At 47.4% G+C, this 13,913-nt stretch overlaps 1 protein-coding gene across 1 annotated transcript in view; it reads right to left on the reverse strand.

The window, feature by feature from the left end:
- Positions 1-12,587, reverse strand: part of TMEM19 (transmembrane protein 19) — a 55,674-nt gene extending 43,087 nt beyond the window's left edge. The window contains exons 1-3 of the mRNA XM_029597177.1: positions 12,353-12,587; positions 12,061-12,211; positions 10,589-10,702 (exon numbers count right to left, since the gene is read on the reverse strand). Of these exons, the coding sequence (XP_029453037.1) occupies positions 10,589-10,702; positions 12,061-12,190 (244 nt within the window). The 5' untranslated portion in view covers positions 12,191-12,211; positions 12,353-12,587. The remainder of the gene's footprint in view (positions 1-10,588; positions 10,703-12,060; positions 12,212-12,352) is intronic.
- Between the last annotated feature and the right edge of the window lie 1,326 nt (positions 12,588-13,913).

Below are 13,913 nucleotides of genomic sequence, written 5' to 3' on the forward strand. Positions count from 1 at the left end.
TTTGACTCCTTTCAGGAAACGTGCCACGTCCGGGTGAGAAGCTATGCTGTCGCCCCCGCTCTTGGGGCCGTAGCATGACAATGCGGCCACCTGTACCTTGATAGAGTTGAGGGAAAGCCCCTTCTGTAGCCCGTTCTGTAAGAATTCCAGAATCACGGGAACTTTAGTTGAGCGTGGCTTGATGTCGTGGTCTTTGCACCAGGCTTCAAAAACTCTCCAAATCCTTATGTACGTTAGATGTGGAGAACTTGCATGCTCTGAGCAGGGTGTCGATTACAGCCCCCGAGTATCCACTCTTTCTAGGGCGAGCCCTAGAAATGGCCAGGCCGTAAAAGAGAATTGAGCTGGATCCTCGTGGAGGATCGGTCCTTGTTGGAGCAGGTTTCTGTGTGGAAGCAGTGGTAGGGGGTTCCCTGCCAGTAGTCTTCTCATGTCGGCGTACCACGGTCTTCTTGGCCAGTCCGGGGCCACCAGAAGAACTAGCCCCCTGTGCAACTATCTTATGAATGATTGCGCCTAGTAGGGGCCACGGTGGGAAAGCGTATAATAGGGTCCCCTGTGGCCAGATCTGTACCAGGGCATCAATCCCCTGGTACTGAGGTTCCTGCCTGCGGCTGAAGTACCTGGGTACTTGGGTGTTGGACCGGTATGCCAGAAGGTCCATGTCTGGTGTCCCCCACCGGTTCACTATCATTTGGAACACTGCGGACGACAGCTTCCATTCTCCTAGGTCTAGCCTTTCCCTCCTGAGGTAGTCCGCCGTGATGTTGTCTTTCCCGGCGATGTGGACGGCCGAGATCTCTTGGAGGTTTACTTCCACCCACCTCATTAAGGGGTCTATTTCCAAAGACACCTGTTGGCTTCTGGTTCCTCTCTGACGGTTGATGTAGGCCACTGTTGTGGCGTTGTCTGACATTACTCTGACTGCTTTGTCTCTGAGTCTGTGGGCGAAGTGTAGGCAGGCTGGTTTGACTGCCCGCGCTTCTAGGTGGTTGATGTTCCATCCCGCCTCTTCTGCATTCCATTGCCCTTGGGCGGTTAATTCCTCGCAGTGAGCTCCCAATCCTCGTAGGCTGGCGTCTGTGGTGAGCAGGGTCCAGGTTGGGGAGGATAGTCTTGTTCCCTGGCTCAGGTGGCTGGCCAGTAGCCACCACCATAGCTGGGTCCGAACCCTGCCCAGGAGTGATAGACGTACGGCGTAGTTCTGAGACAGCGGATTCCATCGTGATAGAAGTGAGCGCTGCAGGGGTCTCATGTGAGCTCGCGCCCATGGCACTATTTCCAGTGTGGATGCCATCAGACAGAGGACTTGTAGGTAATCCCATGCTGTGGGTCGATGTTCGCTCAACAGGCTTTGTAACCGGTTCCATAGTTTTGATCTCCTTGTGGGAGTCAGGCTGACCCTGTCTTTGGTGTCGAATCAGACTTCTAGGTACTCTAGAGACTGTGAGGGCTGAGGACAACTTTTGTTTGTGTTGACCACCCATCCTAGGCTCTCCAGTAGAGTTTTGACTCTGTTGGTTGCTTGGCGGCTTTCCTCTTGGGATTTCGCCCTGATCAGCCAATCGTCTAGGTAAGGATGTACGAGGATTCCTTCCTTCCTCAATGTTGCCGCCACCACCACTATGATCTTGGTGAATGTCCGGAGTGCTGTGGCTAACCCGAAGGGTAGTGCCTGGATCTGGTAGTGACGGTCCAGGATTTTGAAGTGTAGATAGCGCTGGTGTTCCTGATGAATTGGGATGTGTAGGTAGGCCTCCGAAAGATCCAGGGATGTGAGAATCTCTCCTGGTTGTATCACCCTTAATACAGAGCATAGGGTTTCCATGCGGAAGCGGGGAATCCTCAGATGGCGGTTGACAGACTTTAGGTCCAGGATGGGCCGGAACGTCCCCTCTTTCTTGGGGACGATAAAATAAATGGAATAATGCCCAGTATTTATTTCTTGTGGAGGCACTGGGATTATGGTCTCGAGGGCCAGTAGTCTGGTTAGTGTGGCTTCCACTGCTACCCTCTTGGCGAGGTCGTGGCAGGGGGACTCCACGAACTTGTCCGGAGGGGTTCTTAGAAAATCTAGATCGTACCCCTCCCGAATGATGGCTAGGACCCACTTGTCCGAAGTTCTCTCGACCCATCTGTGGTAGAATAGGGCTAGTCTGCCCCCTATGGCTTCTTCCCTTGGATGGGTCAGCTGAATCTCATTGTGGGGTACGGCTGGGGCCTGCACCCGAACTGGTTCCCTTCTTGTTGTGCTTGGTCCGAAAGGACTGGTTCCTGCCCATAGGGTGGGGTGCTTGATGGTTGCTTCTGTATGGATTGAAATGCTGTGAACTTCTGCCCCTGGAGGGCCGGGGGAGGGGGGGGGGTGTCGCTGGTTCCTCTTCGTCCTGTCCTCCGGTAGGCGCGGCAATGGGACTCGCCCCATTTGTCAGCCAGTTTCTCTAGCTCACTGCCGAACAGGAGGGATCCTTTGAAGAGCATCCTTGTGAGGCGAATTTTGGAAGATGCGTCGGCCGACCAGCTTCGGAGCCAGAGTTGCCTCCTGGCAGCCACCGCCAATGGCACTCCTCTGGCCGCCGTGCGTACCAGATCGGAAGCAGTGTCCGCAAGGAATGACACTGCTGGTTCCATGACTTCTCCAGGGGTGTTGCTCCTGGTCTGAGATAAGCAGGCACATGTCACTACGGTGCAGCAGGCAACTATTTGTAGGGACATAGCGGCTACGTCAAAGGACTGTTTAAGGATGGATTCCAGATGCCGGTCATGTGCATCTCTGAGTGCTGCTCCTCCCTCCACTGGGATAGTAGTGTGCTTCGAGACCGCTCAGACCATGGCATCAACTCTTGGGCATGTGAGAAGATCTTTGGTTGCCGGGTCCAGGGGGTACATGGCTGCCATAGCTCGTCCCCCTTTGAATGTGGACTCTGGAGCGCTCCATTCCAGGTCAATTAGCTGCTGGACGGCTTGTAACAGTGGGAAATGGTGGGAGGTCTGGCAGAGGCCCTCCAGTAGAGGATTGGGATTCGGCTTGGGCCCGCCCCCCCCCGAAGCATCTGGGCCCAGAATAGCGAAATCCCTCAGGCTGTGGGTGACCAGGTCAGGAAGCTCATCCTTGGTGAAAAAGCGTCTCATTGTTCGGTGAGGCTCTGTCCCCGGGGGGAGTTCCCCCTCTTCTAGAGGGCTCTGCTTCCTCTTGAGTTGTCCGTGTCCCCATAGATGGAGCGGGTCAGCCAGGGGTTCCATTTGCATGTGAACAAAGATGTGTAGCCCTTTGAAGAACTCCATCCATGAGATAGATACTGGATCCAAGCTGAGGGGCATTGGGTCCCTGGGGGTCCCCGTTTGTGGGGGTGTCCCGCTGGGATTTGCAAGGTCCGGGGTGCCCACTGAGGAGCTATTACTTGGTCCTGAGTGGGACTGGCCCTGGGCTGGATCTCCCAGGGCCTCCCTCGCACTGAGCGTTGGCCTCCTCGTTTTGTGGGGCTCTGATATGGCATGCTGGGCAGAGACCTTGAGCCTTTATCTCTGTTTCTGGTGGTGCCATATTTGTCGGCGCGTAAACCTTTATGCGCTCCGGCGCGTCTAGATGTGCGTGTGGGTTGTGCGCGCAGTTGTGCGCCCAAGTCGTGGTTATGTGCTTAGCCCAGTAGGCGCGCGTATATCTTGTGCGCGCAGCCCTTGTGCGTGTAACTTATGCGCCTAAATAAACTTGTGCGCCCGGCCCGAGACTACGAATGGAGCGGCGAACAGGGACAAGATGGCGATGACGACCACGAGGGCAATATGGCCACTACCTCGGAGGGTCTCCACGTGGGTAGACCCTTGGATCTTACCGAGGCCTGGCCCTGCTAGGGCGGATCAACCCGGCGGCACTGGTTCCGGTCGGCGACCTGTGCGATTCCTCAAACCTCTGAGTCGACGCTGAAGATTTCTACCTTACCTTCGGCGCTTCCTGGTTTCGTTCCGGGCGGTCTCCAGCTGCGGGGGGAGAGGGCAAATACCTTCACTGCTGCGCGCTCGAGGGGGCACCCGCTGCCTCTCAGCCGCACCCGGGATCGGGGGCTAGGTCCTCGCCACGATTCGGCCCCCGGACCGAGGCTCACCTCCAAGGCACCACGGAAATCACCTCAGGAAATCTCAACTGGGGAGGGACCTGAGGGTATCACCGCAGGAGAGCGGGGCTCGTCTTCAGAGTTAGGTTTCATCTGCAAATTTGGGTTTTCTTCTTGAATTGGTTCTAATGCTGCGAGAGCGTGCAGATAGTTCCTAACTGCTAATGGAGACGGAAAATACTGAAGAGCTGCACTTCCTGCAGGGGTATATGTACTAGGGGCTGACGTCAGATTGAAATCTGATCCGTCTCCAACTGCTATCAGGAGTACACTATACCCATTGGTCCTGAGTCCATCTGCTACACGCTAGGAAATGATTCTGCCTTGGTACAAGTCAGGGAGCAATGTGGTGGGAGGTTTTTTTGGTTTTATTTTTTTTTTACACATAAGAATGTAATGTATGTTAGGAAACTGCAAATATACCAAATGAGACACAGCCACATGACTGGCAGCCTTCCCCACCCCTCTCCTAGTATTTTTGGTTTGAGTAGACCATATACTTTGGTGTCATATGTGCTCAGAAAGCACAAAGGTGTTAATTCTTCTTTAAACCATTCACCATGACATGGTTGTACAAGGACCAGAGAGAAAGCCAGAGATAATAGTACAGATGATATACCCTGGATCATCATCTGGTGCAGATACATACTACTATTGGAAACATTCTGTATGTTGGTACAATTTCCAGCTTCATTATTTGAATCTCCCCCATCCTATCTGGCAGCAGGGGTACCCTCTTTCTCCTCTGCTTTTTGCCCTTAGTGTCGAACAGTTGGCAGCAATGGTACGCAGGCTCAAGGATATTTCTGGGGTTAAAGTGGGGAATAGTCACTATAAGATATTATACACTGATATCATGTTTACATTAATAGACCCATTCAGATCACTTTCAGTTGTTGTGAGGGAGTTTCAGGAATTTAGGAAGTAGTCTGGTTTTAAGGTAAAAATGGATAAATCAGAAATTTTACCAGTTAAGTTACCAGATGAACAAGTACAAGCCTTGAAAGAAAGTTACCCTTTTAAACGGAGTAAGGGACATTTGAGATATTTGGGAAGGAATTATTAGGGTAGAGTATAAAGATTCATTTAAGATCAATTATATACCTATATTTGGTTAAGTGGGATCTATTCATGTTATCCTGATTAGGGAGAGTGACTACAGTTAAATGAACTTTCTGCCTAGAATTTATCTTTTTCAGGCATTGCCATTCCTGCTACACATCTTAAGAACCTTCAGAAAAGGCTATTCTCCTTTATATGGAAAAGGAGGCCTCCTAGGGTGGCAAAGGGACGCAAGCCCCGGGACACGCGCAAGTCCCGGAGCTTGCATGGAGGGGCGTAGGGTGGAGGAAAGTTCCCTCCGAGGCCGCTCCGATTTCAGAGCGGCCTCGGAGGAAATGGGGGCAGGTTAGGCGCGCGCAGGCTGCCGATTTTGGGCAGCCTTGCGCGCGCCGACCCCGGATTTTAATGGATACGCGCGGCTACGAACAAAAGTACGGGTGTGCGCAGATTTATAAAATCTGCCCCTCTGTGCAGTAAAGTCTGTATATATGGGTCCCAAATTTGAAGGAAGGTGCGGTGCGCCTTAGGTGAAGTACGAGCTGACAACTGCTCCATCTGCATCAAGCGGTGGAAGTGATTTCTCCAAGCCCAAAAGATATGCTATATTGATAAGTGACAACAGTGGCCAATCCAGGCCATAAGAACCTGTTAGTAGTAATTTCCAAACCCCCAAAATCTTTGTATGGCCCGAAGTCCTGATGGCTTTTATCTTAGCTGCATCCAAACGAAATCCGTCTCAAGAGACTATGTACCCGAGGCAGGGGAATTCCTCTTACTCAGAGAGACGACATTCCAGTTTGCGTAGAGGTTGTTCTCTCGACTGCATTACAAAAGATAATGTGAACATCTCTACTGTGGGAGTCCAAGGTCCAGGAAAAAAAAAATCAATGTCAGGCATATGACCACACAGGCATACAGCAGATCACAAAGATCTCGTTGACCATTTTCTGGCCAACTGGGGCATTTCAAAGCCTGACAAGCATGACCAAATACTCATAATGCCCATCGCGGGTGTTAAAACGCGATCTTCATTGCCAGCCATGATGCAGACAAGATTGCATGCATCCTGGAACTCCAATTTCATGAATATCTTGGCGCCCTGTAGGTAATCAAAGAGCTCAATTAAAGGCAAGGGGTAGCAGTCTTACGGGCCAATACAGTAAAATCGTGGGATAGTGCCCGCTCAGGCCACTCTCCTGTGCATGCGATACAGTATTTTAATTTATTAAAATTAGGGCCAGCGGTAAAAAGAGGCGCTAGGGACACTAGCGTTCCCTAGCATCTCTTTTTTGATAGGAGCGGCAGCTATCAGCGGGTTTGACAGCCGACGCTCAATTTTGACAGTGTTGGTTCTCGAGCCCGCTGACAGCCACGGGTTCGGAAACCAGCAAAACTGAGTGTCCGGTTTTCGACCCGCGGGCCAATTTTTTTTTTTTTTTAAACTTTCTGGACCTCCGACTTAATATCGCCATGATATTAAGTCGGAGGGTGCACAGAAAAGCAGTTTTTACTGCTTTTCTGTGCACTTTCCCGGTGCCCGGAGAAATCAGCACCTACCTTTGGGTAGGCGCTAATTTCTGAAAGTAAAATGTGCAGCTTGGCTGCACATTTTACTTTCTGTATCGCGCGGGAATACCTAATAGGGCCATCAAAATGCATGTGCATGTTGAGGGCGCTATTAGGTTCGGGGGGTTTCACGCGCGTTTTGGACACGCTATTACCCCTTACTGAAAAAGGGATAAAGCTAGCACGTCCAAAACGCGCATCCAATCGCAGGTTAACAGTGCGCTCCGCTAGAGCGCACTGTACTGTATCGGCCTCTACGTGATAGCATTTAAACCATGATAATTAATGCATGGCCAGAAGGAACCATCTTTCTTCGCGACAAAAGAACCCAGCCCCCACTGAAGAGGAAGGACAGTATCTCTTGGATATAGGCAGACATGGCTTGAGTCTCCAAGAGAGCGGGATTATACCCGGCCCCGTGGGGGCGTAGCTCCAGGAATGAGTTCTAGGCCGCAGTTATACATGCAATGAGGAGGCAGGATGTCGGCACTCTTTTTTGAAAAAACATCACTGTAATTAGCATATTGAGCAAGAAGGCCCAGAAGGTCAGAAGCCACAATCACAGGGCAAGGAGGTTCCATGGGTATCAAGCAGGAGTCTACACAACCGTGGCCCCAGTGGGCAAGTACCAAGATGGACCACTCAAAATGGGGTTGATGTTGCTGGAGCCATGGTAAGCCAAGTATAATAGGATTAACAGTTCTGTAGATCATGTGTAAGCTGATCTTCTCCAGGTGCAAAAGACCGGGGCGGAGGTCACAGACTCCGTGGTCTGGGTAACCTGTCCTGGAAGTGAAGCCCCATAGACGAAGGAAATCAGAAGCGGGGAAGCCATCTGAACCATGGGTATTTGGAGTTGGTGACCAGGTCCTGTAAGAAAATTTCTTCCGGAACCAAAATCCACAAAGGCCTGAGTAAGTGCTTGAGGCCCAATTCTAGGGTGACTTGCATAAAAGAGTTGGGGAGCCAGAACAGTAAGGCCTAGGGTCATGTCCCAAAAGGACCCTAGGTGTTTTTAAATTTTCCGGCTTCTCTGGGCATTGGGCCAACAGATGGCCTCAGGCTGTGCAGTACAGGGGCCCTGGGGCTAAATTGCAGCGGCCCAACTGCATGGGTTAGAACATAAGAAACTGCTATACTGGGTCAGACCAAGGGTCCATCAAGCCCAGCATCCTGTTTCCAACAGTAGCCAATCCAGGCTACAAGTACCTGGCTAGTACCCAAAAACTAAATATATCCCATGCTACTGATACTAGTAATAGCAGTGGCCTCAGTCATCGGAGAAGAGTTCAAGGGTATGGCAGCTTGCGAGCAAGAATGGGCGTTGAAAGCGGGGGTGCCAGAACATTTCTCTGTGCTGGATGGGTCTCTCGGGCCCTTTGCTGCAACTAATCAGTTTTACCGGTGAAGGTAATGAGGGCCTCGAAAAAGATGGGGGACTCCCAGATGGCGAGCTCATCTTTGATTCTCCCAGAGAGGCCTTCCTGAAAGATGGTGACTAAGCTGTCTTCTCATCAGTTTAATTCTGAGGCTAGTGTCCTGAATTCCACAGCATATTCACTTAAGGTCAGGGAATCTTGGCAGAGACCATTGCCGCTGCTTGATCTGGCTCTACAAAGACAGAGTGAAATTGTTCAGTGAACTGTTGGAGGTCTAGCAGGATAGGATCCCCTCATTCCCATAGAGGGGAAGCCCAGACCAATGCAGTTCCATCTAGTAATGAGAGGATATATGTAGTCTTTGCTTGGTCATCGGGGAAGAGCAAAGACTGCAACTGGAAGTGCGTCCTGCACTGGTTGAGAAATCCAACACCACTTAGGGTCTCCAGTATACTTGGAAGGAGCAGACAATTGGGGAACTGGCTGAGTAGGAACTGGACTAGCACCGCTGGCAAAGGAGCAGCCGACACGGTCAGGGCATCCAAGTGGGTGGTGAACCTGTTCACTGCTGCAGCCAAGAGCTCCAGGGCACCTTGCTGGTCTTGCAGTCTACGGGCTATGCCAGGGATGGCCTGAAGTGATGTCAAGTCCGCCAAGTCCATGGCCTCAAACTGTTGGGTCTATGGATCCTTGGGCTGAGGCAAGATTGCAGGTTCTCCCATTAGCAGGCAGAACCAGGCAAAGCAGAGACTGGTCAGGACTTTCACCTATACCAGCCCACATTCCCCTTGGGTTGAGCCTTTGGGTGCCGGGGCCAGTAGGACTTAGGTGGGATCTCTACTGATGACAGAAAGAGATCCAATGTCAGCAAGTGTAGTAGGCAGATGGCAGTCAGGCATATCCGAAGTCCAGGCAGAGATCAAACCAGGTATCTCTCTGAAGGAAAGGAAGCGGGACAGATAATTTGAGGCTATCAGGCAAGAGCTGGAACAAGCAGGCAACGAAGGATGGCACAGACTGGAATGAAGACAAACAGCTGGGAAGCAACACGCACTACTAGGTAGTAGCTGGACCTGTTGCTGAGCTGCCCTTATATAGGGCAGCACTGAAGACATCATTAGGGGCTGCAGGGACTTTCCCACCAGGGTCCCTTTAAAGAGGCAACATTAGCATGGCGTGCTGAGGCCGGCAGAGTCCTATCAGCGTTTCACTCATCTTAGGGTAACAAGGTAGACCTGGGCTTGGAGTTAAGAGCAGCGGTTCACAAGGGTAGCCCGTGAACTGCCAAGCGTGAACACCCTGTCTGCAGTTTAATAATTTCCCCACCATCTTCTCCCTGAAAACCTGCAATAAAATATAGTTTTCTGGCACTGCAGCATGCCCCAGTTAATTTTTTTCTCTTACCAAAATCTTAGCATTGTACTTCAATTATAGCAACTCCCTGCAATACAGCATCTTCATGTTCCAAATCACCAGGTTAAACTGTCTGACAAAGAGAAATCCAAATTTCATGATTTCTGTTTTCCAAAAGCTTTTTCCAACTTTTACTCACAAAGCAATGGTATTCCTCATACCCATACACATTGTTTCGCATAAGTATATAGTATTCCTGCTCTTAAGATTTCTGTATGTAAAAGGTATTTATTGAATTTAAGTTCTGCTTATTTCACAGTACATAGTTTCCATAAGCACATTCATAGTAAACATCAAATATAAAACATAAAATAGAAGCCAGATACAATATAATAAAAATCATAAAAACAGAAAACTAGTAAAAAAAAAAAACACAAACATAAAACAAGAACCTGTTAAAAACATTAAAATTCCACAGGATACTAAAAAGGGATACAGCATGTGACATTGTCCGGCAAATTAAAACCAATTGCTATCAAAAAGAAGGCAGTGATTCCCTTATTTATTTATATTCCACTTTTCACAGCGTTTCAAAGTGGATTACATTCAGGTACTGTAGGTATTTTCCTATCCCCAGAGGGTTTACAATCATAATTGTACCTAAGGCAAACCCTGGTCTCCTGGTTCATAGCCCACTGCTCTAACCACTAGGCTACTCCTCCACTCCCTACAACTGACATTACCCTAATGAACAGACCTTGCTATGCAATATTTTCTAATAGCCTGGGATATATTATTTCACAGAGAGAATCCTAAAGTCTAGAAAAGCAATCCCATGAATACCAAAGTAATGTACTGAATGCCATCACAGCATAAAGTACTGAATGCCATCACAGTTTATAACTTCCTATAATACAAAATATTTGCTCAAGAACTGTACGAATATATTACAAATTTTAAAAGGTTCTACTCCCCAGCCCATCCTCACACTGCAATAAAAGTGTTCCCGTCTTTTCAGTATCATCGATCAGTTAGAAAATAAGAAATTTTAACTTTATTTTCCTTCTTATGCAAAATACACCAAGATAAAGGGGAAAAAAGAGACAAAAAGAATACCTCCTAATGCACCACTGTGATCTAGGCTCTTCTTCCTAAAGCCCTGCGATGTAATAACTAGAGGAATTATCACTGAGAAAAGCCATCGCCAAGGAGTAATGGGTCGTAAAGTACCTGAAAAAAAAAGGGATTTATTTAGCTAGAAATTTATTAGAAGTTACCAAATTGACCAGAAATGTTTATAGTAGACAAATACATGCAGACGTATTCATGCCTATACTGCCCAATAAAAAAAAAACAAAAACATTGTTTTAATACTGAAGTATATTTATCCAGTACCTATCTTCTCTATCTGATCTGCTATTTTAAAACTAACAATGCACTTGAATGTGAAAATAGATTTAGGTGTTGAATATGTGAAATGACCTCAACTCACCTCCCAAAATAGTTTTGTTTGACTTATTTAAAGTTCCTGCATCTAGATCACCAGCATTTTTGTACCTATAATTTTTCAATCTTTTGGAACATAAAAAATTGCAGGTTTTATAGCCAACCAACCATGTTGTCCTACAAATGATCCTGCGGGCAGAGTGTTAAACCAGTAACAGTAAAAAAAAGTTATAGATATTAAATTCCTGGGGAATATATACATGCTATATAGCAAAATCATGGGTAAAGTAAAAGGAGACCAGGGTCACAACATATGGATTTTTCCAATTAGGGAGTCCCATGCACAGTGATTACATAAACTACATGCCATTATTCTAAAACTGCAACACTGCACTTTCAAGCAAATATCTGAGCAAGACTATAGAGAGCCAGTGAAATCTGTGATGAGCTCCAGCATATCCCTTAAAGGGCAGACACACAGTGGCAGTCAACCAATTTACAGACTCAGAATATCCTTAGCTCTTCATTTCTCATTCATCTTTTTTAGTCAGTGTGCACAGGTAACATCAACAGCAAAAGACAAATGCTACTACACTAGACAATATTTGAATTGTATTCAAATATTTATACAATTATTCTAGGAAATAACACCAGGTACACAAAGGAGCAGACTGGATGCGCTAATTGACCCTCATGTGCCTTCACTTACTACCGTATGTTACTATATGCATCCTATCAACCTAACCCACAGAATTACAAAAATTGTTCAAAATGGACTAGTTGCCTATTTACTTTCAGAAACATGCTAATATAAATTTGCAAAGAATAATTAGGAATACATTCTTTATACTAAATCTAAAAAACAATTAGGACTTTATATATAATATAAAACCAATTAATATTTATTCAAACTAGCTATTAACAACTTCGGAAATTAACAGGTAAGGATATTGCTGTTAATGGGCCTGACATACTATGCTTTCTTGCCCCATGGACATAAAATGAAAAAAACTTAGCCTAATCCCCCAAAACACAGATGAAACTAGGCTTCAGTCTTAGCCTAAGCTCCCCCCCTACACAAGTGGAGAAAACCTTTACTCCGTCTTACCCACTTAAAATTACGAGTAAAAGCTAGGTCTTACCATAATATGTGCTTGCAGTTATAGACACAATCCAGAAAGATAAGGACACGCAGAGAATCATGCACAGGATGACAATATTTGTCATCATTTTCATATACTCTTTGTATAAATCCTCTTGGTAGTAGGTCATGAGTACTGATGGGAGGATTACCTGAGGGGAGAAAAAGACACTTCATATCTTGTCCCCCTTGGGGAGAGCAAAAGCCTGCACTCCCGAGATCCGCACCGCGGGGAAATGAAACAAGGAAACACCCCAGGCCCGGTTTCCAGGTGAGGGCCCAGAGGCACGCACCTGATGAGCGGAAGGGCGGAGAGCAGCCGGTGCGCTTCTTCTTCTCTCACGGAGCAGCTGCCAACACCAGACCCAGACGTGGCGGCTGGCGCCATCTCCAGAGGGCAAGATAAACTCCCGCCTCCCGTCAGCTGGAGCACCGGGACGGGCGCCACGCGCCGGCGACCGTTAATCCCGCAAGGAAAGAGCAAGCCTAGACCCGCCTCCGGCCGCTCGCGATCTTCATCTCTATGGCTGCCCCGCGCGCGCGGAGGCGGGGCGGGGAAATCGCCGCCCGTCGTCATTTCCGGTGGCTCTTGCAAGGATAGTTACATTTTTTTGCTGCTGTTTGTGCTTTATTTTTCAGAAAGCGGATTTTAGGCGATTATTTTCTCTCTTTCTTTTATTTTTTACCTCTCACCTCCTGAGGAGAAGTCCATTAACTGCTATTAATCAAATTTACTTAAGGAATCACCACTGCTATTAATTGCATCAGTAGCATGGGATCTTCTTAGTGTTTGGGTAATTACCAGGTTCTTGTGGCCTGGTTTTGGCCTCTGTTGGAAACAGGATGCTGGGCTTGATGTACCCTTGGTCTGACCCAGCATGGCAATTTCTTATGTTCTTATGAAATTCCCTAGCATAGGCATGTAGGTGCAGTATTCACAACTCATTGATAAAACAGCGTGACTGCCATGTTAGTCTAGTTGAATGCACAAAATAAAGGTTTATTTCCATACAACTCATAGAGGAAGAAGATAGTGACATCTGCTGACTGCTTTAAGACAATCTTTATTTAATTGACTGAGCAACTGCAGTTCAGGAGGTGGCAGTTATGAATTTTTTAGTTATACTAAAATAGCTATAATTCATAGACAATTTTTTACAGGAACTTTGATCTTCCTGCTCTGGCAATATTTGTAATGGAATTGTGTCCTCAGTAAGGCACCCCCAATATTGTACAAGTTCTCAATCTCAGCCAGAAGGCCAAGAAAAGGAATGCCCCCTGGAAGGACTAGGGGGCATTCCATGAAGTTAGCAAGTAACACATTTAAGACTAATCGGAGAAAATTCTTTTTCACTCAACGCACAATAAATCTCTGGAATTTGTTGCCAGAGGATGTGGTTAGTGCAGTTAGTGTACCTGGGTTCAAAAAAGGTTTAGATAAGTTCTTGGAAGAGAAGTCCATTAACTGCTATTAATCAAGTTTACTTAGGGAATAGCCACTGCTATTAATTGCATCAGTAGCATGGGATCTTCTAGGTGTTTGGGTAATTGCCAGGTTCTTGTGGCCTGGTTTGGCCTCTGTTGGAAACAGGATGCTGGGCTTGATGGACCCTTGGTCTGACCCAGCATGGCAATTTCTTATGTTCTTATGTACTGTCCTCAGTCATGGCTCAGACCCTGTATTTGGATCTTAGAAATTATGAAAATAAGAACTTAACTAATGCTGCTACAAAAAAAAAAAAAAGCAAAGTCACCACCCAAGTAGTAGTGCACACGGTAATAAAATATATTTCTGGAACTGCTCTAAACTATAAGAGAATCACCAGCACAAATACAGTAACTATCACAAAAGTA

This window comes from Rhinatrema bivittatum, chromosome 4 (assembly GCF_901001135.1).
Source record: "Rhinatrema bivittatum chromosome 4, aRhiBiv1.1, whole genome shotgun sequence".
NCBI lineage: Eukaryota > Metazoa > Chordata > Amphibia > Gymnophiona > Rhinatrematidae > Rhinatrema > Rhinatrema bivittatum.